At 36.1% G+C, this 27,577-nt stretch overlaps 1 protein-coding gene across 2 annotated transcripts in view; it reads left to right on the top strand.

Annotated features, from left to right (window-relative positions):
- Window positions 1–27,577, top strand: part of SLIT2 (slit guidance ligand 2) — a 344,854-nt gene that overhangs the window by 222,224 nt on the left and 95,053 nt on the right. For both annotated transcript variants that reach the window (XM_040625101.1, XM_040625100.1), the window contains exons 8-11: window positions 1,480–1,643; window positions 3,792–3,930; window positions 22,402–22,473; window positions 23,101–23,172. In XM_040625101.1, coding sequence (XP_040481035.1) covers window positions 1,480–1,643; window positions 3,792–3,930; window positions 22,402–22,473; window positions 23,101–23,172 — 447 coding nt within the window. The remainder of the gene's footprint in view (window positions 1–1,479; window positions 1,644–3,791; window positions 3,931–22,401; window positions 22,474–23,100; window positions 23,173–27,577) is intronic.

Genomic DNA, 27,577 nt, shown 5'->3' with positions numbered 1-27,577 from the left:
ACACAAAGTGAACGAGCTCATAAGTGGCAAAAATGAGGCCATTAACATTGTAGAAGCATCTATTATCTGCATTTTTGATAGTGTGCCTTAGTTTCCCATAGAAATCCATCACAGTTTGTCTTGTGAATCAGGTTTTTAAAGTTTTATATTCTTTTCTCATTTCACATTTGCGCACATCGATTTGAATCATTGTAACATGCTTGGTTTAGATGAAAATATTTCTAGAACAGTGAGGTGGTGGGTGCTATGTGGTTTCCAAAGGATGTCACTCTGACTTCCAAGCAAACTGAGCTGGAGGTCACCCAGCTTTCACAAAATGTAGCTTTTTGGTCTATGGCACACCGTCTCCCTCTTGATGCAAGACAGTCTGTTCCATATCTACAGGCTCAAGGAGAATGTAAAACAGTCATCTAACTTGAAATTCCCTTGCTTTGGTTGTTTCATTATTCTGTATTATCACTGCTACTTAAAAATTCCATTTTTATGGTCCAATTATCTTTCTGGACTGAGTTCCATGTTTTAATATCCATTACTGTTATTGGGTTAGAATTGAGCACATCAGCTAAAAAGGACTGAAATGGTATTACTGTGTCATAGATGATTCTGGAAATGATGCTTTGATTTATAGCTTTGGATGTCCTTTTCTTTAGTTTGAGAAAACATAAAAGCCAATTTGAAGTCATTTACCTAATTTAGTGGATACATTTGTCTGATATTTTATTAATGGAAAAGTGCCATTTGCCACTTGGAATGGAGCCGTGCTCTGGTGTGGATCCCTGCCAACACAGGGAGGGGGGCTCGCTTAATTCCTTCACTCCCAGACATTTATGTCTTTTCATTTCAGTTCCTGCTCTTTGAGGATAGGGCCCCAAGAGCCAAAAGCAGCTAATCCCTTTTTCTGCTATTAAACAAAAAGAAGGAAATCAGAATAGGGACCTGAAAGAAATGTTTTATATTGAATTATTATTCTATCTTGTTCAGCAAAAAATGAAAGTGACCTGCTAAAAAGATTTTGCAAGCAGTCCTCCAGAAACTAACAGCAGCAGGACTAACTGATGATTCACACTGGGAGCCACAACTTTTATTAACATGCCCCCACCCCTGCCCCACCCATTACCTCCCCTTTCCCCCACCCTACCCCAACTGGCTGTCAGTGTATTGGGACTGCAAAGCAATTTGCGTTGGACATCTCTTGTTTCTTTTTACCCTTTTGAGTGAACATAGGAAAACCATTTTTATGGTCGTGTTCGAGCTCCTGGATGTTGGCTTAGCTCAGAGGTAAATGAAGAGAAACTCGATTCTGCGGTTGTACACCAGTTTAATTTTTAGAAAACTAATCAGGTTGGGACTTCCTAAGCTTTGTCTACTGACATGTTAAGAAATAAAGCTATAGATTATTATTAAGACTTTTTTTTCCTTCAATTTTTGATGTAACTGTTTTCTGTTTTCTTGCATTAAACTTGTCTTTTTCTCCTCTAGTCGACTGCACTCGAACAATCTGTATTGTGACTGCCACCTGGCCTGGCTGTCTGACTGGCTGCGCCAGAGGCCCCGGGTTGGTCTCTACACTCAGTGTATGGGCCCGTCCCACCTGCGGGGCCATAACGTAGCCGAGGTGCAAAAACGAGAATTTGTCTGCAGCGGTAAGGGAGAAAGAACCTTTCTGTTGTCTTATTTTATGCTACTGTGTCGGAGAACTGTGGCGAATGCATGCTCTCAAAGTTTCCGTGTTGCTTGCTAACGTGTGCAATTGTGCACTAATCACTCTATGGAAGTCCTCGGTTTTAAGGATGTTGAGAATAGGTTCTAAGACGTGCGTGCGTGATTGGCAAGGACAGGTTCCTCTGAAGGGAGGATGAAAGATTTCTCAATTTTCACTCCTGGGGAAATCTAGGAAATTCCTAGACTTTAATTCTGTTTGCTGCTTATTTTCCTGTTAAGTAATAGTGTATGTCTGCTTTTATGCTAATAATTGGAAATATGGTTAATCCTGGATCCCTGCTAGGAAATTTAAAAAAAAAAAAAGCTCAAAAAAAAAAAGAAAAAAAATAGCTCAACTTTAGTTGCAGAGTGACAAAGTTCTTCTCGTGAATACTAGTGGTTCACGTCTACTTCTAAGAGATAAATGACTAACTTCAGGGACGGAAATCTGGAAACAAAAATAAGGCACGGCCTATGGAAACTATCAGGAAGTCACATTCACTTAGTTCTTTCTATACGTTCGAGTGCCAATCTAGATATTTCCCATATATGTACCTCTCTTCACCTCCCCAACTGTAGTGAAAAGTAGTATTATCTTGACACTAGAGATGAAAATGCTGGGAAAAAGATGCAAAGTAGCCTTGTCCAAGATCATATAGCTGAGTCCAAGGATCTCAACGTAGGCAGTCTGCTTACCAATTCATATATATTGATATTTATGTTTATATTTATTTACAAAGTAATATGTTAATAGTATCTGATACATATTAACGTATATCTTATAAATACAGGGCTGGTTCTGCTTGAGAGGTGTCTGGTCAAAATACAATAACACAAAAATTTTAAATATATATAATGCATCACAAATAGTCCCTTAAAGGAGGCACGAGAAGTACTAGCAGAGGATTCTGATTGATTGTTGTCTTTTAGAACTTTTTATGTATTTTTCCACACTTTTTATAACCCAGATGAAATTTTCTTGTAATGTCATGAAATGGGAATGTTCTCTTCAGGTCTGGTTGCTTTTTAAAAAAATAAATAAATAATGAAATGACTAACAGTTCGTTACTAACCACTTTTTTCTCTCTTCACTTTTCCCTTCCTGTTTTCTAGATGAGGAAGAAGGCAAGTTCACGTTTCTTTTATAGACTGAGACTATTTTCTGTAAAGTTTGAGAGCTTGTTCCGAGGGCTTGGGTTAGTCAGGAGCCTGCAGCGCCCCCTGGCGTACGCGACCGCGCAGGCCCTCGCGCGGCCGATCAGAGAGGGCTTCCCTGCTCTGGTACCCACGTGTGTGCAGATGCCCATTCGTACCACACAGCCGACATTCTGTTGTTCGTCATTCCAACAGTGAAATCTCATTTCAAAACAGTTTTGTTTCCAAATACTGAGTAGTAAAAATATATACCTGCAGGTAACTACTTACGCTAACTTTGTAGGCCATGCAAAGCCGAATAAAAGAACTATCTAGATTTAACAATCACAGAATGGCATGTTACAAATTATTATCAGCACTTCAAAGACAGAGCAAAATTGGAACCTCTCAAGACGTCCAACTTAGCAAGATCTAATTTCCCCCACATTTACTGGTGCATGATTACTTATTTAGAATCAACAATTATACCTTCCAAGAGGAAAATGTTACTGTTTTCCTTTGTGTTTTTTTAAGGGTAGAGTAAGTTATGCTGCTTAAGTGTAATAAAGACCAAACTCTATTTAAGCTTATCAGAAATGAAATCTAGGTTAGTCTGAAATTGCTGCTTTTTTTTTGGAACTCAGAATAGTTTTGAATCAAATTCCAGTTTCAGGTCTGAGGTTAGCCTTTCTTAACAATTATTTCAAGTCTGAAAAATGATCGTTTTCATAATTAGTTTTAAGAATCTCATTTGCTTCATCTGAGTGTTGACCCAGAACTATAAATGCATGCTGTCTAAAATATATCTTAGAACTATAGGGCCAATCTGATGCTCCGATACTTAGAGAAATACATTTCTGTTCAATAACATGCTTTGTGGTTTGAGATAAGCTCGTGTGTTGCACAATTTGCAACTTCGGGAGGGAAACTATCATTGCTGTTTGTTTCTCTTGCAGGTCACCAGTCCTTTATGGCGCCTTCTTGCAGTGTCCTGCACTGTCCAGCTGCCTGTACCTGTAGCAACAATATCGTAGACTGTCGTGGGAAAGGTCTCCCCGAGATCCCCACGAATCTGCCAGAGACCATCACAGAAATGTATGTGCCCTGAAATTTCCTCTCCTCTCTCCACCTCCACAGTGACCCAACCCATGACTTTCTTTAGAGATTCTGGGTTTCTCACAGGCAAATGGGATCCGTTAGTTTAGACAAAATTCCTTTCAGAATTACATTGAGCCTGACTCTTGCTTAATGCAATAACTTGTTGAAGAGGCTAGCTAGGGTTTTTCTTTTCCTTAACATAGGCAGAATTAAAAGGAACGCATTTGAATGTCCCTTTTCTTGGGACGGTGTTGTCAGGTCATTTAGGAAAAATAAGAGCAGGTGTACGTCGTCTGACCATTTGGGTCTGTCGATCTGCCCCTCCTGTCCACGTCCAGCTTGGAGTGAGGAAATACTAGGCGGACCAAACGGCGGTAATAAATCGTAGAAACAAGATAACTTGATGGAGTTCTGCCTCCTCAGGAGCTCGCATGTTAGAATCCATGTCACTGTTCTGTTGGAACTATGGTAGAGTGTACTGCAAAGTAGAAAAAAGGATAAAATTATAAAGTCAGAATAGATAAGAGTTTTAAATTGGTGAGCATTTTAACCTATGGGAGCCAATGGCTATCTCCATCCAAAGTTAAATTAATTGTCTTGACAAAGTATTTCTGTTTTGTATGCAGCTGCTGTGTGCATCTGTTCTTGCCAAATATAAGTCATGTGGGTAAGACAAGGTCATGTAAGATGTAAAATGAACTGCTTTTCCCACCTTGAGAAGCAAGCATGAGGGAAAATCTTTACTTCAATATCCGTTAACTAAGACAGAACCTCTTAAGCTCTCAGCCTATCCTGTTATTGGTTTAGAGGCCAATTCTTAAAGTTTAAATAAATAGTTTTGGGCATTTTAGGTTGAAATGATAAAATAAGACTAACTTCATAGAAGTCTACAGAGTAGGCACAAAAATTAAGTTATTTTCAAAAACTATTAATTTTTTGTCAGTTCGCTGCTTTAATTTGCTTTATATGAGACTCCCTTTAATTCACAAGGCCCACTCACATTATTTAAAGTATCTAATAGGTGCTTAAAAGTACGCTTAGAGCTTCGCAGGGTAAGACATGATCATCTGTAGAGTCTCTAGAATCTGTGATTTGACACAAACATGAAATAACGTGTGCACATAATAATAATATTATCATCATCAAAATTTTAATTTTGCCCATAGAAGGCATTTATAAGTATTTTTTAGCTGACCTTTGGAAAAAGAATAATATATGGTTTTGGAAGAGGCAGGTGGCATTCCACAAAAGGGAAGCATCAGGAATGAAAGACAGAGGTTGTGGGGAACATCATGTTTTAGAGATCGTACAGTTGAGCCTAATTAGAGTAACAGGTGCATGTTGGGGCATCATGGAAAATAATGCCTCAGAAAAGACATCTCCATATAATTTTAAAGCCACAGATTAATGAAGGACTTTTATCTTAATCAGAAGCTGTAACATATGATGAACTAGGTAGTAGAAAGACATAGTAAGTTCTGTAATAAGGGAATAGTGTATTCACCTATCCAGGCGAGAGCATTTATTAAGTAAACACTTACTATAGAAAAGGTAGCATGAATTTTCCAGAGATCGTCCATCACGTGACTAGCAAATTTGACACGCAAATTAAAAGCTATGAAATGAGGTATAAATTAATACATGTTGTAAGAGAGGAACAAATGCAGTTCAAGGTAGCTATACAGAGGCGTAAAGTGGAGGCCAAGCTACAGTGGTTAATTTAGGCCAGCAAGCTTTAGTAAGACCCGCAGGCCCACGACCATTCACCATCTGTGAGACCGCAGGCAAGCTATTCATCCTCTGTGAGACAGCCTCCTCCTCTGAAACGAAGGGTTGTTAATTGGAAATGAAATCACACGTGTAGAGCTTTATGTGCTTTGCATCTAGTAGTTATTCATAGTGATACCTCCATCGTTGAAGCCCTCATATAAGAAGTTGCGTCTGAGGTAGGCCTTGAAGGATGGGTGAGGAATGGAAATGCAAAAATGAGGAAAGGGCTTTCAAAATGAAGAGAACATCAGAAGCATAGGCAATAGGAATGGAAATGCAAGATACAACCAAACAGGAGCTCAGTGTGGCTTTTGGAACCTGAGAGAGTACAGGAAAATAAAAATAGAAAGGTAGGTTGGGGCCAATTCATGGAGGGCCTTGTATAGTATAAGGACCTAAGTCTCTATTTGGAATGCATTTGAATACGGAAGTTGCTTTTGGTTTTTTTTTTTTAAAGATTTTATTTATTTATTTGACAGAGATAGAGACAGCCAGCGAGAGAGGGAACACAAGCAGGGGGAGTGGGAGAGGAAGAAGCAGGCTCACAGCGGAGGAGCCTGATGTGGGGCTCGATCCCAGAACGCCGGGATCACGCCCTGAGCCGAAGGCAGACGCTTAACCGCTGTGCCACCCAGGCGCCCCTGAATACGGAAGTTTTAATCTGAATCTTCAAGAATTAATCTGACAGCTGTGTGCCAGTGGTTGTCAGAAGGACAGACTGCCAGGCATGAGGCCTTCTTAGGTGGCTATCATGTTGATGGAGGGGAGATGTCATAAGAGCAGGAGCTAAGTAGCAGTAGGAGTGATGATGTGGGAGCAGATATGGTAGTTAATACAGGAACAGAATTCATGGCATTTGGCGTTTGGTGAGATGATGGACTAATGGAGAAAAATGAACCAAAGATGATGCCAGAATTTCAAGTGTGAGGGATGGGAAACTGGTGGTTTTATCATTGTACAGAAGAGGCTGAAGGACAGGACAAAAACTGGGAAAGAAGATAGTGGTGAACAAAATGTGTGAAATCCTGAGTTGCCAATGGGATTTTTAGAGGTGGTAAAATAACACAGACTATAATAACTTAGACAAGACAAGGCCTTGAGGCAAAGATTTTGGAGTAATTAATATTATAAAATAAAAGTTGATGGTTATTTCCGTGAAATGGTCAGTAGAGAGGAGAGCAATAGAAGAGAAACCCAACAGAACTAAGTAAGAGCAGCAAAGGGCCAGAGTGAGAGAGAAAGGGGCTTAATTTAGCTGAGAAAGGGTATTTTGAAAAAAGACAGCTGTCACTGTAAAGGACAGACTTGGATTGATTTAAAGATGCAGAAAGCTGCCATCATTAGGGAGTCAGAGACAGTGGGTTTAGAGAGAAGAGATGAGAATGTGAGAGTTAGTAAGATCTCTGTGGGAGCACGATTGTCCTGGACACAGGAGTGGGTGGGATCAAATTCTGATTATAGGAAAGAACAAAACACCGCCGTGGGTTGGACAAAAGAACAGTGAGTTGTAGATATAACAGACCGAAAGTAATGTGTCACATTTAAAGTGGTTTATCTCATGTAGTCTATTTCATTTTTTACAACAGAGCGTTCCTTCTATTTTGTATGCTCTATAGATTTTGTATTATCATGAAATTTAGTAACATAGAAGTTCTCCTAAATAATAATGTCCCGTCGGGTTTGCCTGTATTGAGGAGGTGGTGTACCAGATAAAGCTACAATAAATTAAATTTATAAGTAGAGATGACAACATGTGTGAAGCTCTAGGTGAATTTCACTTCTCTGATTATTACATTATCAGCTTTATCAGTAGAGCATCTGGTAATAAATCATATTGATCTTCAACTCCAACAAAATACCCCATTACCATACATTATAGTGGCATAACTTACTAGTTTAGTAACTCATTTCTTTTATTACTCTTTTATTTTTATTAGTATAAAGAACATCAGTAAGATTGATCAAATACGGAAGGAAAGCAATACAACATCTTTTTTCATTTTTATAGATTCCCGTTTTTTTAATACACGATGAGCTGAAAATTATAAGCTCCCTACATATTTTTCAAACAAGTTTTAATCTGGATTTTACCATAAATTATAAGTAGAATTGCTTTACTGCAGTTTATCAGACATTTCATTCAATGCTGCTGAGTTGATTTCCTCCTATGTGTGATATTCCTTTATTCCTGCCACTGTCTCATAATATCATTCTAACAAAAAGAAAGTGTGTATGTGCTACATGTAGGAGTGACGTACTGCCTATTATTCTAGGTAGAGAAACTTGACTCATCCTTTTCTTTCTTCTGCGTTGTGCTTACGACCGTAATTTCACACTGCTGGTACTCGCTCAATTATTTGTTAAGATAGACGGGAAACGTTCTTTTAAAGTTAGAATTGGAATAATTTATAGAAGAAGGGATAGAAAGAGACCAGCATTTATCTAACAGTGTTGGATGCTGTACACACTTTATAGCATATGATCTTCTCATTGACGTTTGATGTGGGTATTTATGGGAATTAAATAAAATAGGAAAACGAATGCAGGAACGTATGCTAGATACATGTTGGTGGATTTCTCCAAGAGGCCTCATCATCCTGGTGATCTTACTATGCTCCAGGGTCTGTCATCTCATTTGTAGGCTAGGAGTCTTATTTTAGCTGCACTGAAATATTACAGTTTGTTTTATATGTTTATTTATAATATATGTTACTTATATATTTATATACATAATATTGTGTGTGTTCATTTAAACATCTGTCTTCCCTCCTGGAGTAGAAGCTCTGAAGCTTCTATTGAAGGCAGAGGCAGGAACTGGTTCTGTTCCGATCTCCACTGAATGAATACCCAGCAACAAATCTAGTACATGGCACCTCATAGGCACTTGATAAATAGAAAATAAATATTTATTGAGTACGTGGTTAATTTAAGCATTTACAGCAAATTGATCTCTAGAAGGAGCTGGAGGTGCCTGGATCGCTCAGTCAGTGAAACGTCCGGCTCTTGATCTCAGGACTGTGAGTTCAAGCTCCACGTTGGGCATAGGGTTTACTTAAAATAAAAATAACATAAAATATTTTTTAAAAATAATAAAAGGAGCTATATTAAATGAAATTAAAAATAAAAACTGAAGAAACAGCCTTTTCTCTCCCTGTAGAACAAAAAAATGGTGCTTTTCAGGCGTACAGTAAGTAAGAGAAAATTAATAGGACAGTTAATGGAAAGGGCTAAAATAGGCTATAAACACTTCAAATTCTTTGTTAAATTTGCCTGTTCCCCATGCTGGCTTGGATTCTACTCTCTGCAGGTGTCTGAGAGCTCCTTTTTTCTCTGTTCTAGGCTGACCCAGTCAGTATCTACTAGGTAGTCTCCTTCTTTAGATACGTTAATTGATTCAATCATCCTACAGATAAGTCTTAGACATCTTCTTTCTAAGGCCATACTTCTTCTGTAATGAAGCCAATAGACATTTACCTCAAATCCTCAAAGACTGACAACTTCAGCTGGCTGGCTTTTCGTGTTTTTGTTTTTTAATGAGGCCAGAAATGTTAAGCAATCTTGTTTAAAGTGTTTCAGTCGTGAAGTGGCTAAACTGGCCTCAGTCTGAGAGTTATCTGATTCCAGAGCTCATGTTCTCTCGTTGATCTAGCTGTGAAAAGAAAGGTAAACATGGCATGGGCTTGTTGGAATATTGTAAAAGAGAGAATTGAAAAAAATCAGAAGAAAAGGCTGACCGATACTCACAAAAACAGGGCAAGAGAGACTTTGAGAAACTTACATATGAAGAGAACACAGGAGGAGCATAAAGACAGACATTAAAGGACAAGAATGTGTACAAAAGCGAGAGCTGTTTCACATCACTTTCTACCTACAACTACCACAGCGTCGTCTCTCCTCTTCTCTGTCACACATTCTCATATCTCCCTGGATTTTATCTGCATAGAATTTACCATGGTGTAATTTGATACTGTGATTAATGTCAGACTACCCTGAGTAGACTGCAAACTCAGGGCAGGGCTGTCTGTTTTCCTCACCATTTCTGCACCGACAGCGTGCAGGTGTTGGGGACAAGTGCAAGGGGGCCGCTGCACACAATCTAGAGAGCCTCCAAGCCTCCATTCTTCCTGGTAAACAGAAAATGTGACAAAGGAATGCAGACTAATGAAGATAAAGAGGAAAAAATAGAATGTGTATAGCATAAGGTAAAGTAAGTTTAGAAGCAAGAAGCTGTTGCCCCCACTGAGATCATTCCAGCACTCTGCTGCTTTGAACTCTGCTGGTTAAAGATGGAATGCCTGAGGCAAGTCTTACCTGTAAGACTGAATCTGGCCCATGGCAACAGAATTATTAACAGCAAATTGATTCTCTGTATAACAGATCCTCAGAATTAATTTCTTAAATTACATTTGAGATATAAAATTTGAATACGAGATGATGGATTGTTATAAAGTAGACATTTAGTTCTCTTCAATCTAGTTATAGATTTTCTGTGGCATATCACCTGTTCAGACCATTATGCAGAAGTTCCATAAATCATGGAAAATAGTAAGAACATAGGTTGTAACAATGCAGTACATCTTGTTTACTCTTATGTCCTCCTGCCTTCCCTCTTGGTGCCCTCGCTTAGGGCTCAGAAGTTGGAAACCGTGTGATTCTTTTATTTGTTGAGAGAAGTTCAGGGAGAAGTTCAAATTTGGGGAGGGAAAAGATGGTAGCAAAGTTCTCAGTCCAGGTCTTCTGAGGGTTATTTCAAGGTTTTCAGAGATGGATTGGAAATTCTCAGAAGCTAGAATACATTTTCTTGGGCTTCCTATTCAAATAGGTAAAGTGGAAAGGAAGCTCATCGTTGTGTAAACTACTGGTCTGCCTCTGCTCTGCCAGCAATAAAGAAGGTTCTTCAAAGAGATTCACAATGATGGAGGTTAGATGGGAGGCTTGGGAGTACTTTTGCTTCTTTTGTTTCCTCTGGATCACTTGCATGCATAAAGAAGTGAAAGAAAAGAGGGCTCTTGAATGGTATATCTTATTACAACCTACATTAATGATGCTGAATATAACTTCTAAAGTGCTTGTTTTTCCTCCATTTCTGTTTAGACAAACACTCTTGCCATCTACTTTCAACCTTTTTGCAGGCTATTTCTGTATTTGCCCCTTCCAAATTTTTGAATCCTTAATTCTAATAAATAACACTTGCCAAATTGAGCCCACATACTGTAGGGCAAAGTCATCTGACCTTCCATAGGCAGGGATACCGTAGTTCGATTTGATTTAACGTGTTTTTATTTTTTTAAAGATTTTATTTATTTATTTGACAGAGAGAGAGATAAGCAAGAGAGGGAACACAAGCAGGAGGGGTGGGAGAGGAAGAAGCAGGCTTCCCCCTGAGTGGGGAGCCCGATGTGGGGCTAGATCCCAGGACCCTGGGATCATGACATGAGCCGAGGCAGATACTTAACTGACTGAGCCACCCAGGCACCCTGATTTAACATGTTTTTAGGTTGCACATTCTATACTGGATTATTATGAGAGTTATGAAATCAAGCATGACTTTTTAATTATTTATCATGAATTTAGTATTGTCTCAGCTAGTAGGACAGCTATCATGTTGTGTAATTGGCTGATTTTCTTCTCATATGCCAAAAGTTTGAAAAAAAATTTTTAAAATAAATGCAGCATGCAGTTTGACTAATTTTGTAGTATATGTAAATTACCTTGACTTTACTATCTAGGCAGCATAAACTAAGTAAAGCAAATGATACCATTTTTAATGTAATTTGGTGAAAGAAATAGTCCATAATCTGAGTTTGCCTTGGTAAATAAAAAGTGCATTGATAATTTCAAAGTGACATTGTTTTCACTGTGAAAACATTTGTTTCACTATCAAAGTATTTAAAAATTTAGAGATACATCCAACTTAACAGAGTTCTCAGGTGCAAGAGAAAATAGGTAGAGTTAAGAAAATATAACAGGGAAAATTCGAGCAGTTCTACTGTAATTGACAGTTTTACTAGAGCACTTGTTAACAACTGAAGCACTCATTAGCATTTTGCAGTTTTACACATTCCTGATATTTTTCTTAACTTCAAATCCACTTGCAGAATTAGCTAGCATATAGCATGACTGTTGGCTTTAAATTTTGTATGTATACAGTTTTGTACTTTGCAGGCTAACTGATGTGACAGCACTGTCATAGTCTATGTCCAGTAGAAGTATTTAGGACCTAGTACTTTTAAAAAAGTCATCTTGCATCGTAGGTAAGGCCTTTTTTTTTATGATAAAGAAGCTTGCTTCAGACCTACTGAAACAGAATATAGGAAGCTTTTTAGTCTCTAAAGGTTAGCAGAAACCTTTTAATTCTTCTGTATTGTAGAAAATAATTTTGTTACATTTTTACATAAACCTAATTTCAAATATGGAGCTATCACTCTACATAACTACTTTGATGTAGAGAATTAGAAATACATTTACATATTTGGTTCTGAGATCCTTCCAATAGCAGAAATTTGGTATGTAGCCTCCAAATCTCATAAAGAAACTAGCTTTTCTTCTGTCAAGTAATGTAGTTTTGTCTAGAAATGTCACTAAGTAAACAACCCCAGCATCAAAATAAACCACCATCAAAATATATACATAAATCCATAATTCAGCTCTGATTATGTGCTAACACAGAAAAACAAAATAGTATGATTTCTTTCTGACAATATAGGATGAGTAGTCATTTGATATAAAGGAAGTTGTTCATGCAAATGTTGGTCATCCTTATTTTTATTTCCTCATGTTTTTGGATTATATTTTCTTCAGTTTTCATATTATGATTCCATCATGAAATAAGCACCCAGAAAAAGACATCGTAATTTAGCTTCCTACAGAAAGCAGAGGGCCAATTCATTGTTCAGTAGACAAAACAAAGATCTCTATCATGTTCCCTCAGAACAAACATCTCATTTCCTTAGTTATTAGTAGCCATGCTTAGTGGAATCCCTACAGCAGCTTGGATGGTTCCAAAACAAAATAGTGTAAGATAAATTATGTAAAATAAATTTATAGATTCAACTCTACTCGTAGCTCTGTAGGCCATTATTGAGTTCACTAATAATATTGGAGTGCTCTCATATTTGTTTTGGCAGAATTTTCAATTCCATATGTATATCTTGAACAATCTTTAATTGCTATTGAATGAAATAGTGAAATAATTATCTTTAAAAAGCTACAGATATCCATTACATGCACAGAATCAGTTTTTATTAAGAATATGGGTTCATGATAAGAAAATTATTACCTTTTTCTCCCAACTTCTTTCTGTCCCCCCACAAATTTTATTGAGGGATAATTGACAAACACAATTGTATATATCTAAAGTATATGACTTGATAAATGTGTATATTGTGGAGTGATTGTCAAGATCAAGATAATTAATACGTGCATCACCTCACATAATTAACATAGTTAACTCGTGTGTGTGTGGTGAGAACACTTAAGATGTACTCTCAGTATTGTATTATTAACTATAGTCACCATGCTGTATATTAGTAGATCCTCAGAACTTTCTCTTTTTATAACTGCAAATTTATAGGCTTTGACCTATATCTTCCCATTTCCCCATCCCCACAGCTCCTGGCAACCACCATTATATTCTCTGTTTCAGTGAAATTGGCATTTTTTTAAAGATTCCACATACAATTGATAGCATGCAATATTTGTCTTTCTCTGACTTATTTCACATAGCATAATACCCTCCAGGTTCACCTGTGTTTTTGCAAATGAAAGGATTTTCTTTCTTTTTGTGGCTGAATAATGTGTGTGTGTATTACATATATGTGTGTGTGTCATATAGGCATATATGTCATATACATATATATATGTTATAGATATATATCACATTTTCTTTATCCATTCATCTGTCAAAGGACATTTAAGTTGTTCCCATAAGTTGGCCACTGTGCATAAAGCTGCGGTGAACATAAGAGTACAGACATCTCTTCAAGATACTTATTTCATTTTCTTCAGATATACACCCAAGAGTGAGATTGCTAGGTCATGTGATAGTTCTGTTTTTAATTTTTTGAGGAACTTCTGTACTGTTTTCCGAAGGGGCTGCACCAATATACATTCCCGCCAATGCTCAAGGGTTTTCTTTTCTCCACATCTTTGCCAGCATTTGATATCTCTTGTCTTTTTGATAATAGCCATCCTAAAGTTCTGGGGTGACATCGTATTGTGGTTTTGATTTGCATTTCTCTAATGACCAGTAATGTTGAGTACCTTTTCATGTATGTATTGGCCAATTTTATGTCTTCTTTGAAAAAATGGCTAATGCCTTTGCCCATTTTAAATTGGATTATTTGCTATTTTGCTACTGAGTTTTATTAGTTCTTTATATGTTTTAGTATTAACCCTTATGAAATACATGGTTTGTGAATAGTTTCTCCCATTCTGTTGGTTGCCCTTTCAATTTATTTTCTTACATGTTTTTTATTTCTACCTAACTTCACAAAAAAGCTATATATGTAACATATATTATATGTATGTATACACACATATTTTATGTGCTTTTTTGTTGAGATGTGTGATCATTTAAACAGAAAGCTATAATGGCTTTCTTAAGAGAAAGACATAGAAGACTGAATCAAAATTTTACAATATTAGTTAAAAAGAGAAAATAAGTATGGTAAAATTATAAATAAATTGGCAGAAAAGAAATAGTAAAATTTCTAGAGTGGAGATTAAGGTGGTAAGGCAAGAGAGAAACTCCAACTGGTTTCTCTTAAAAAAAAAAAAAAATCCAAGGAGTCTGATGAGTATTATTGCAACAAAAGAAGAACATGTGGGAAAATAGCATTTCTCTTTCATGCACTACATACTCAACAAATATTTTTGAGTGCCTACTCTGCATCAGGCATTATGGAAGAAAGGACACACTCCCAGCCTTCAAGATGTTTACAGTACAGAGAATTGAAACCACACAAAGAGAAAATTTGAAAACTATGCGATAAGTAATAAAATACACATAGGGAATACAGAGAAAAGAGTACCTTGGCTTGCCTGGGAGAATCAAGGAATCTCCGGGTATGAGGTTGTGTCTGGCAGGCAGAGAAAATGGTGGCTCTATAAACAGAGGAAAAAGCATGGGGCAAGTCCCAGAAAAGTTAGAGGTAGTATATGTTTGAGAAATTAAAGCAATTTTTGGTTGCTAAACATAAAGTGGAAGGCTGATCTTGAAGAATCACCTTTCCTAATAACAATACTATACAAGGAAGCATTTGGAGCACGCTAGTAGCGTGATGAGATATGTTAGTTAGAAAAATTGCCCTAAGATGAAGTGGAGAATGGTTTGAAGGGAAAGAGTACACTAGGGAAGTGATAGCAACAGTCTGTAGGGTGTGGTGAAGGCGGGCGTAGTAGCAGATAGTGATGGAAGGCAATCCCAGGAAGTGACCCTAAGGACTGTGTTTGATTCCCTAAAAACTTCTACAGAAAAGAAAATGGGGACCCATCAGAAGTAAAATAAGATCTGTGTAGACTTTAACATAAAAATTAAGACAGCTGGTGCATGGTCAAAGTGTTCTTTATTATCAGACAAATCACCAGCATATTTTTTAGGGATTAAGTTATAGATTTATGGTACTATAATCATCTGGAAAGATTGGGTTGAAAATGCATACAGTTCAAATACTACTATTGGCCACAGTGTTACCTCAACTCAAGGAGAAAGATGATGGATAATTTGGACAGTAAATCGAAGCAGAGGAAGAAGGCCAATTGCTATCTACTCATTGAGTAACATTGTTAAACAAGTGATGTGGAAAGATAGTTTGCATAATGTTTTTAAAACTAAAATTATTGCCAAATGGGCAGCTTAGCTCAGTGCCTGACTCAAAGTTAGTGTCCAAAAGGTTTTCATCAATAATGAAAAACAAAACAGAACATTTAACTATTTTTCTTTCTTGAATTGCTAAAGAAAAATTATATATGAAAGCTTAGTGTTATTGACATTATGAATCTATACTCTGTCCCCCTGAAATCAGTGAGCCATGTGGCTAAGCCCATTTTTCCCTCTAAATCTAAACCATGTGATTGTGCGTTTTGAGTGTATCTTTGCATTTGAATATATATTCGTATGAAGACAGCCATGAAAATGTTAACCTTCACTTAGGTCACTGCCTGAATATGAAGTCAGTAAGAACACACACCCTTGTGAGCACGCATACACACACACGCACACACACACACATACACACATTTGTGTCTTGCTTTAAATGCTTAAAGACCAAATGGTAGAAGAATTATTTCTACAGTGAAAACATCAATTGAATTTACCCTCAGGGGCAAGTACCCTAGAATGACATCACAAAAAAATAAAATAAGATTAAGGAAAAGGACAGTGTTCAGGAACAAGTCATCCCAAGGCAGGAATGGCTGATAATCAATTACTATGGACACAATCCTAACGCAGAAATGCTAGCTATATGCAGATGTCCCTCTAGAGACAAATATTCACTCAGCTGCTGAAGATAATTATTAAACTTACAAAGTACTAGAGAGACTACAATTACATAACAGAAATTGTATTTCAGTCTAAAATATCTTTCGTCATTTTATATAGATATATGAAGGATTTCAAGGCTTACATTTACTGCTAAAGCTAGAGGTAATAGTCCAGAAATATAAAGTACTTACTTTAGAATTATTATGTAATAGGCTAGAGAATCCCTAATGTCAAAGGAATATAGCTGCTTCCTCCTTTTCAAATGTTGGATTGATGTTACCTATGATGAGAATATTTGGCTACACTGAGCAGTCCAAGATTCAGAAGCTAGGGTCGTTTCACAACCCCTCCCCCCCCACACACCCCATTAAATCTATGTTCTATTCTTTGGCAGCTGTTTTTGCCATTTATGTTAAAAGCAGATGGGGAAAATGCAAAGAACTGTCAGTTTTATTGCCATGTATAATCAACATCTGGGCTGTATGTTACAGATACAATCAATCCAAACTCATACTTTACTGGTGTTGTAAAACCTTTTTGAGTTCCTAAGACAGTTTCCAAATTTGAGAAAATGCTATATATTTTAATCATGTTGATCATGGAAATTACAACATTATATATTTTTTTTCAGCCTCCATGTGAATGATGTATGCATGTATGTGTTTAACATATAATGGCTGGGTTATCTGCAAATCTGTACTGCTAATTTGTTTTAAAATGTGTTTTGGAATACTATATATTTATTTCATACTAGAGTTCAGATCATGTATCAGATTTATTTCTTTATCTAACCTGTGTGCGTGAAACTAATATGTGTTCAGACGTTTAATTATATAGTGCTGCTTATTACATGTGTGATCGCATATATACATGTATATCCCCATATTTTTATTCTTTCCCCCTTTTTCATGCAAGAAAAAAAGCATTTTTTCTACATCTCATAATTTTTTACAAAAAACATATTTTAGAGTAGGTTTTATTTTCCTCATTTTTTGGAAGAAGAAACTGAGACAAGGAAACAAAGTAATTTTTACAAGGTCCACAGAGTTTATCAGTGGCTGTAAAGCTCATACTTCTAATCACTAACCCATACATTTTTATCTTTTAATCACTAAACCATACATTTTTAATCTTTATGTACACACATATAGAAAACATAATAGCTCTTGGAGAGAGCTGTTTCAGCTTTGGCATGTGGATGTTATTTTGTATGGCTTGTCAACATAATTTAGTTTGAAAAATATTGAAAATAATTCCAGAGAATTGAAGACTAGTGAGCCGGAAGTGTCATTTAAAATAAACTAATATTGTTTAATATCTCGTTAATGGCTTCAGGACTAGTTGGCATTTTTGAATTCCCAGGTTGGACTGTGTTGTCTACTCTATTGACGTAAAGTCTGCTCATTAATAACCAGCATCGGGCCTCTTATGTCACAGAGCTCAAATACACCTGTACATCATTTCCATGTTCTAAGGGTCTATATAGTAGTAGAGCAGAGAGATTCCTTGATAATTTTCCATTTTCTGCAGTCTTTTAGAAAGTGGTATATATCGGTTGCAGTTCATTCCCTAGGAACTCTGTAAGTGTGAAGACATGCATGATTTATTTTTTTTAAAGCATTAATTAAAGAACAAGAGAAAAAAGCTGTATGCAAGTGAGGAGGAAGGTTTTTATTGGTTAAACCTATTGTACTTCTGAAATTTTTGATGGGGTAGTTAGAAAATGGTTTCCATGTCTTATGTCATGGAACTTCTAACTAAAATTTCCTTGATTCCATGATTTTGATGAGGTGGTAACAGCAGGTTGGTTTTATATAAAATAAACACACACACACACACACACACACACACAGTGATAAAATGTCTTGGAACTGCTCACATACATTCTGTGGAGAAAAAGGTTCTGGCTACTTTTACATGAAAAACATTTCCATATAATACATGGTTGATAGAATGTTCTTCCTCCCTTATTCAGTTTTTTAAATATATTTTTACTTTGAAATTCAAAATATTGAATCTTATTTTTATGAAGGACTAACATTTGGAAGGCTCTTAATTATGGTAGATTTTACCCACAGCATGCAAATATATCTTAGCCATGACACTATCTGTTTTTGTAACCCTGGAATGTTTTAATTAGATTCTTCATGGAACAGTGGATTCAAATTTGCACTCTATAAAATTCAGCAGATTTTATGCCATTAAAATAGAAGATTAGAGAATAGGAAAGATAGAAAATGTACATTTTATTTGCTTCTTTTTTTAACCTTCACCTAAATGCTCTAATATATCTCTCCCTTATGTTTTACAATCTGGTTGAAATACTTTCCCCTCTTTTCTATAGGAGTATGAAGACCATTTGAGATGTGTGTTGCTTGTAGTTTTTAAAATATATCCTAAAGTTCTCATGAACAGAAGGGTCCTAGACAGCTGAGTTTAAAGGAAGTAGATGTTAGTTTATTGTTTGCCCACTGAAGAGGAGAAAATGGACATTTTGAAACATTTTAAAATTTATTGGTTGACATCTGTCAGTGGTAGAATATTTTCCTGCTTGAGAATCTGTTTGAATGAAGGAGGCAATTATGTTTTGCCTTAATGAACTGCTGGTACGGTGCCATAAAAACCAATTAGCTGCTGAGTCAGTGTAAATAACCATATAAACTCTGTTTCGAATACTTTTTTTTTTTTTTGAACAAAGGTTGGAAGCAAATAGATAAATAAAGAAAAGCAAGCAAATCCATTTTACATGTCATTGTTCAGCTTTCTGTTGCATATGTTATAAATGAAATGGTTTGCAATGTGAAGGTTAAGTCGTGGTACATTGCAAGAGTGAATGATACATGCAACATCACTATATTATGTTGGAGTTATTATTTTTTCATGAAAATTTAACACTATTTCATCATGATTTGTCTTTGTTTTATACCTTTCTGCGCATGCATTTTCTAAAAAGTATGTAGCCTCACTTATATATCATTTGTTTGCTTTAGTAGGAATATTTATCAAAGACATAAACTGTAGATTAGACACATATATTTAGTTGTCATGCTAAAATGTATTTGAGTGCCATTAGAACAATTAGTGATCATTGTAAGTGTTCTGGATGGAGAGATTTTAGAATAATAAATGAATTTTAAAATTTCTAAGGAAACTCTTCAGTTAAATTAGATGATAGAATTATGTTATTGATATATCAGTACTGAATATATCATTTTTAAAGAACTTATTGAACAAATTAGTCAGAAGTGTAACTGTAAAATTAGCCACTTTATCAATAAAACTTCCATGAGGGTATAAACCTGTTTGCGTCCGATCACCATTGAATTCCATTCATAGAGTATGTGCTGCACAGGTGAAGTACAGAGGGTGAATGAATGAATGAATGATTACTGGTTTTCTGTTTTCAAGAACTTGAAATGATATTTATGAAAAGTAATCATATAAATTAGTTTTGTATTACTGTAGCATTGAAAAAAATCTACTAGACACTAAGAATTTTAATTTTTTCTTATCATAGCTTTGTATTATTTTGACCAGATCTTTAACAAAATGAAAGGGTGTTTCATTGCCCTGGATTCGAAGAAAGTCCTCCAGTCAATAGTGTTGCGTCTTTAGCTTGCTTTCACTGTATTTTCATCAATTACATTTTAAGCTTCTTAAGATCTAACAAGAATGGATTACAGCAAAAAAAAAAAAGTGTTTCTAAACCATCAATTTATAACATTCTAATCAAAAGTGTAACAGTGAAATGATTTAAATGCCCTTTGTTATATTTAAAGCTTTTGAAAAAAGTACCCTTTCTCAAGACTTAGATAAATAATCCAGATGCCAAATCCATATTTTCTTCATACGATTTATTTCTTGTCTTCCGGGGCAAATCTGCCCCTTAGGAGCCAACAAACCTGGTGGAGGAGAGATATGTGAAAAATGACTAGAATACAATGAGATAGAGCAGAGGCACAGAGAAGAGGATGCCCTTGGGTATATAGAGAAAGATACAAGTAACCATACCTGAGAAAATCAAGTAAGGCTTTAGAAGGAGGCCATGCTTCAGTCATCTTAAAATAGCTGAACAGTATGATTCATAACGTAAAATTACTACTAATCTAAATGGGCTAATAATAGGGAATGATGAAGGAACTGTGGTCCATTTTGATAATGAGATGTTATAAAGACATTAAAAATAACATCTTCCAAAATATTTAATGATATTAGGAAAACTGTATGATACGATGTTTGATATGAGGTGTACAACTCAGAATTCTCTATACAATACGACTTAGATAAAATAAATACTCATACCAAAAGGACCCCTAAAACTCACTGATCTGAGTGGTGCATTATGAGCAGTTTGAATTTTCTTCCTCACATATTTTGTAAATAAACTTGAATTTATTTTGAATGTGAACAAAATAATTTCTGCTTTTTGGAGGGAGAGAATCATAACTAGTGTTGCCAATTATAGAGAAAGGCTTTTACCTTTTGTGTGAGAGAGGAAGGGATAGTAACTTGGGGAATAACTGGATGTAGAGGATTAGAAAGCAAATCCAGAAATTGAGAAAAAAGACAAGTAGAGAACCAGAGACATACGGTGCTATATCCATGGAAGAAGTATTGTTCCCGATGTCAAATGCTACAATGTGTTCAAGAGTGATGTTATCTGAGGAGTCCCATTGCATATAGAGATAAGGAGGTCAGGGTGAACCCTGTGGCTATTGAAGAAAGCCTGGAACTGTGAGAAGGACTTTGGAATTGGATAAGACCAAAATTTAGGCTTTTCTGTTTAACCTTCTGGGGATATTTTGTTTTGACTTGCTGTTCATTAAGTGTACGTGTTCAGGTATTACTAACATTCAGTAAAATTGAATCAATGTATATGACACAATATAGTCAATATACATATATAGTTATTGTATTTATACATAAATATATAAATATGCCAATAAAAATATTTATACCTGTCTATATATTTGTATATATATTTTTTAATCCAGGCAGGGAAGTGAAGCTCATGTGTTTTAACAGAGGGATTTAATGTGAGGAATGAATTCAGCAGTTGTGAAGGTGACACAGAGAATAGAAAGGTGCCTCCCCCTCCAGGGCTACAAAGATCTAAGAAGAAAAGGATATTATGCAAAGTCAGGAGGTGGCCCCAGCAGGAACTAAAATTAGGAAGGAGATCTGGGGGTGGGGGGGGCGGTGCTGGGGACATCCCCTGAGGCAGAGGAGGGGAGGATATCCCGGCTTCTGGGCTCATCTTCCCTTCAGTCTCCACTAGTGCCTCGCATTGGCCAAATTCCACCAAAGCCAAAGTGAGCCTGGGGTATATGGTTCCCAGGAGTCAGCCTCCGGGGTACAAAGAGAAAAGGGGAGGGGGATGGGAAATGTTTATCATGATGTTCACGTGGATAGAAATGAAGCTGAGAAGCAACATTTTTTGATGGATAAAATATTTACCAAAACACTTACTGAAATCTGTTTCTTTGTGTTTGTCATAACTAAGTGGGAAAAATTGTGTCTTTCTCCAATAACAGAACCAGAGAGTAGAATTATTTTCAACGCTGATGTCAGTGCATGATAAAAACACTTGTGTTTGAATGTACTTTACTACAGTGGTTTTTACACGAGATATTCAGAGTCCAGACAGTCTTACTGAAAATACCTATGATACTTAACGGTTTCGGAATTTAAGATTTACCTCATAAGAAGCTGCAAAATTAATTTTCTGAGTATAACAGCTTTTTTTCAACCTATAATATGCTTTCTGTAGAGGAAATAAAAGGTTTATAAAATTTGATATTCAACAGTAATTTCCTTTGTGAAAGAGTTACAATTATCTCTAAAACATTTTGTACATCTCTTCAGTGTTACTACATATTTCTCTTTCTGATATAGAGGTTATTAAAATGTACTCTGAAGTTAGTTTCTTACAGGTGCTTTCTCTTTTATACAAAGTCCAGACTTAAATATAAATGTTCCTGTAATGCCTAAAATTCAGGCAATTTTTATTCATTGTATAATTGCCTTGTTTTTATTCCCAATCTTGCTGCACAGTTAGGGCACAGCATTATTAATTTTAGTAGTCATTTTTGAGAAAAAAAGAATCACTCATGAAGACCATCAAATTTCCTTCTTGACATGAATCCTGGGTTTGAATTAAACATCCCCAAGAGCTCACGTTTCCATTTAAAAATTGAATTTTTTCATTGCAGACGTTTGGAACAGAACTCAATCAAGGTCATCCCTCCTGGAGCTTTCTCACCATATAAAAAGCTTAGAAGAATGTGAGTGAATAATATTCTGGAATATATGTAATTTAAAAAATTATATAGGTCATGACCAGGCAGACATTCACTTATGTATGAATATTTGAGTGTTTGACAGCTTAAATATTAAGTGATGTGACTATCTGATTGCTAGTTGTATGATACCATAATGTTAAAAGCTAAACTATGTAATATTTTAAAGTTCTCTGAAATTTAACATATTGATTCACACCCATGTGAATGTATGTGATCAATAGAGTATGCAGTCAAATCTTAGATGTTCTATTTTCAAAAATAGGACATGGCATCTCTTATAATAATTTCAGAAAAGAGCCAATAATTGATTTAAAAGTCTGATTTTTTAAAAATTGAAGATGCTTCAGATGTTTTATGTTGCAGATTTTATACGTGTATTGATAGGTGCAAAATCGACGCATAAAGGCAGTAAATAGCTTTCTCCTGCTGTAAATCCTCCCTGACATTCTATTTAATTTAACCTAACCCTATTTCTTTTTTTTTTAAATGGCATAATGGATTTTATTTTTATGTTATGTTAGTCACCATATAGTACTTCATTAGTTTTTGATGTAGTGTTCCATGATTCATTGTTTGCGTATAACACCCTAACTCTATTTCTTATCTTAGTGACCTGAGTAATAATCAGATCTCTGAACTAGCACCAGACGCTTTCCAAGGACTACGCTCTCTGAATTCACTGTAAGTATTGACACATCACTGAAGGGAAGCAGAATACACAACTAATAATGGCTCCATTTTTTAAAAATATCTGAATTTAAGAAAAATTATCATTTAAGTTTTATGAATTATTAATAATAATTATTATCAGTCTTAATGAATTTCATCATTTTTCTGGAGGGCTGCTACCTGTCACTAAAATCAGCCTTCAATAAAATCAGCCCATTTTTAGGGGTATGTATTTTAGGATCTGATAGTTTTGCTATGTAGAGAGCAAGAGTAAGAGCCTCTTTATTATTCTATATTGATATTATTGACAGTTTTTCTGTTTCTGAAATAAAGGGAAAATGTTTATTTTGGAGCACTCTGGTCATTGTTGTATTTATATTCCTCAAGCCAGTAGCCACTCTCTGGGGACAGTATTAGTCCCCTTTGGAATGACATTCAGTGAAGTCTTACAGAGAACAGTTGAAGATGCCCAGTGAGGGGCCCCCTTGACTCCCTGCTTCATCTCCTTAAGATTTCCCTGAAAGAATCAGCTTTACTCTCTCAAAGAACAGAGATAATACAGTATGACAGCTTTTTAATGTCAAAGGATTTGCAGGCAGATAACCACATAAATTAAAGTGATTGTAAAATAAATGGATAAAGGCTGTTATTCTTCCATTTGTGAAAAATCTTCAGAAGGCCACCAAGTAAGGTAAACTGTATTTCAGGTTTTAACTTTAAAGTTTGAACATGGAGGATGGCATGTATTTTTCTAAGAGTATGAGCTTAGAGAAGGGTTCTTATCATTATAAATGATGGCAGAGCTCTTGAGAATTTCAGAATTCAATAGTGGCCCATGGGAGTTCCTCGATACCCATGTGTGAGGCCCAGATAAACTCCTGATAAACTCCTGGGGTTTATGTAACATGTCACACTCACTCATACATCGGGAGAATTCATCTGGGTGCATGGCTATTCAGGTTGCTCTTCCGGTCTGCTCAGAAAACTACAGTTTTCTTTGAAGAAAGAAATTGAAATACTATCACTTCACCTGCAGTATCTACTTAGGTTCGTTTTTGTTTGTTATTGATGTTGCCTTTTTTTTTTTTTTTTTTTTTGTGAGAGAGAGAGAGAGAGAGAGAGAGAGAATGGGTGGGGGGCAGGGGAGAGAGTTGCGGGCAGACTCCTCACTGAGCATGGAGCCTGAGGCGGGGCTTGAGATCGTAACCCTGCGATCAAGAGGCGGATGCTTAACCGAGACATCCAGGCCCCCTTCTTGTTGATGTTGCTTTAACTAGAGGAAGTCCAAGACCAGAGGAACAGTTGTTGGCGGAAAATGCAGAGTGCAGACCGGTATTGCTCTTAGGATGGGCTGTCAGATTCTAAAATAACAAAGGTTAATGTAAAACTCAGTTAAATTACTCAAATTGTCCATGAAGTACTGTGTATGCCATTCTGGACAGTAATATTGTCCAAAGTAAATATAGACAACATTCCAGCCACACAGAAGGACAGAACAAAAGTCAAGTCATTGTACCCATGCCTGGTCCAACTATCTGTGCCTCAAAGAAAACCAGAAAATGTCCAAAGAGAGAAATGGTTGGAGAAATACTATTTGTATCTGTTTGCTTGCAGTTTACTATTGAGCTCTATTGCCTTAATGTTAATTGACACTTTCTGATTGTGAGAATTAAAATAAATGATAAAAAGAAATAATAAGATAAAATAAGTAATAAATAGAACATGTAATGTATTGTTTCCATATTTATTATATTATAGATTATATTTAGCATATATAACACATTATATTTATTAACTACTATGTTATGTATTTTATTCTATTATATATTGCACATTATTGATATAGTAATATATTAATACTATGTATTATATTTATTAATAAACACATAGTTACAACTAATTATATTATCAATTATTATATACCTACCCATCTAACTATAATAGACTCATAGCAAATAGTAAGAGAAATAACACATGAAAAGAACATGCTTGCTGAGATGAGTTCTTAATCTTCCTGTCCAAAGCCCTATGTACAGTTTTTTTTAAGAAAGCTATAACAAAGCATTATCTTTCCTTATACAACTGATTTTTAGTCAGGGCGTTAAGTCACTTGGGAATTTCTAGTTCGAAACCTAGTGTATGCAGGATAGTAGGAACTGTTTTCCAGAAGTGGCATACCCACACACTGCCCCGTAACATCAGCAAACAGACATTTTATGAAGAGAATCAAACAGCTATGCTAGGGAGAGTCCACGTGTTACAACTGGTATCATTTCCCTCATTGTGTTCCCATTTTGAATTCACCTTCCAAAGATTAATTTATTTACCCCTTCATAAAGTGGACAACTCTCCAGACTTGCAATAGCCTTTCTCTCCATTTCACCAAAATCGTACGTTCCACAGGGATGTGTAGGGACCCTGTTGTGTCCTAGCCCTACTCAGGGCTCTGGGGATGCATAAGTGAACAAAGTACAGAAATCTCTCCCTCATGGAGATGACCAACTCGATGGAGATGATAAACTAGATACCAGTCAGAAGAGATATTCTATCTGATGATTAAAAAATGCTGTGAAGGAGGGGCACCTGGGCGGCTCACTCAGGTAAACGTCCAACTCTTGATCTCAGCGTAGGTCATGATCTCAGCATCCTGAGTTCAAGCCCCACATTGGGCTTCATGCTGGGTGTGGAACCTACAAACAAAACAAAAACAACAAACACTGTGAAGGAGAATAAAGCAAGCAGAGTGATTGGGGTACCAGCGGGAAGGAGAGATGAAATTTCAAACAGGATGGTCAGCAAAGGCCTCCCAAAAAGGTGATCCTGGACAAAGACCTGAAGACTCCAGTTGTAGGAGTCACTGTGCAGATGCATGGAGAAAGAGTTTTCGAGACGGAGAGAACAACTAAACAGGAAGACCCTGAGACAAGACTGTGCTGAGTGTTTCAAGAAAGAGCAAGAAAAAATATGACTGGAGGGAGGCAGTAGGTTGAAACTGAAATTATGCAGAGGTTGCCTTGTTGATAGTGGCAAGGTCCAAGACACAGCCACGAGGACAGAGGGACAAAAGATGCTGACAGATTATAGGTTTGCGGAAAAAGAGGAGGGTTGGAGAGTATAATGTAATAGTGAGCCAGAGTTTAAATCTTTCGAAAGGAGTAAAGTGACTTGGGGTGTGTGGATAACTGTGACAGCCATGCAAATAGGCAACACTCCCCTTTTTTAAATCAAGTGTTTACTCGTGCAGGTTTCTCTCACATGTCTTTCTAGAACAGGACTCAGTGTACATACCCAGGTTAATTTAGTCGCTGCATTTGCTAAAAAGCAAAAATAATTAAAGGTGATATGATGCCAAATACCTCTAATGCATTTTATTAAATAAAAAGGACTATTTTAAATTGTTACTTAATTGTCAGAATAGTAAGTCAGGCTTGCTTTATTAAATGTTTTAAAGGTCTCTCCTATTAAGGGTGCCTGGCTGGCTCAGTCTGTAGAGCATGTGACTCTTGATCTCAGGGTTGTGAGTTCAAGCCCCACTTTGGGTGTAGAGGTTACTTACATATATAAAGGTCTCTCCTATTAAATAATTGCATTAACATTTATTTACTTTTACTAACATTAAAATTTATTTTATTACATATTATTACTATATGTTCTTATATTATTGATATATTAATATTTTTATTATTAACTTAATATATTCCATATTGACAAAATGTCATTCGGAATACATGTACTTATTGGATCATTTTATCCTCGTGCTTTTTCTTGCCCTCTTTGCGACATCAATAATATTTAATAAGAATTTTTTAGGGATTCAACGTATTAGTATATTAGGCATTGTCTGTAAACATCTTTTATTGCTTTCCGTTGACTGGTTGGAAGCATATTTTATATTACAAAATAAAGAAGTTTTTTTGTAGTGTAGCATAGTGGATAAGCAAGACAGCCTTGAAGACATTAAATGGCTTGTGTTCAAACGCCAACTCTAACACTTTACCAGGCACCTGGCTGAAGTAGTTACTAATTTCCTTGTGCTTCGGTTATCTCATTTCTAAAAGGGGGGTAAGATCACTCCCCTACTGGCTTTGTTAAAGCACAGTGGAAACATTCCAGAAATAGCAGAGAGGGGCTTGGCAAACTCTTCTCCTGAGTAGATTTGTATGTTTTTCAATTTTGATTATCCCAGAAAATGTTTATGCCCAAGATCCTCAACATATAGCTTTCCTCTTTTCTTATTTTTTTTTTTTCATTAAGCCCTTACAAACTATTGTAGTTCTTATTCTAATTTCCCTCTTCACTAACTAGCTCCCAAATTCCGCAGAGGTCTACAGAGGAAAAATGCTGTATTTTAATTTGATTGCTGTGTTAACAATCCCTACAGTCTTTTCTTAGCTTGCTGTTAACTGCTGAGTACCTT

This window comes from Ursus maritimus, unplaced genomic scaffold (genome assembly GCF_017311325.1).
Source record: "Ursus maritimus isolate PB19 unplaced genomic scaffold, ASM1731132v1 scaffold_8, whole genome shotgun sequence".
Taxonomy (NCBI): domain Eukaryota; kingdom Metazoa; phylum Chordata; class Mammalia; order Carnivora; family Ursidae; genus Ursus; species Ursus maritimus.
Note: the sequence above shows the minus strand (reverse complement) of the source record. Positions and strands in the feature narration are given on the sequence as shown.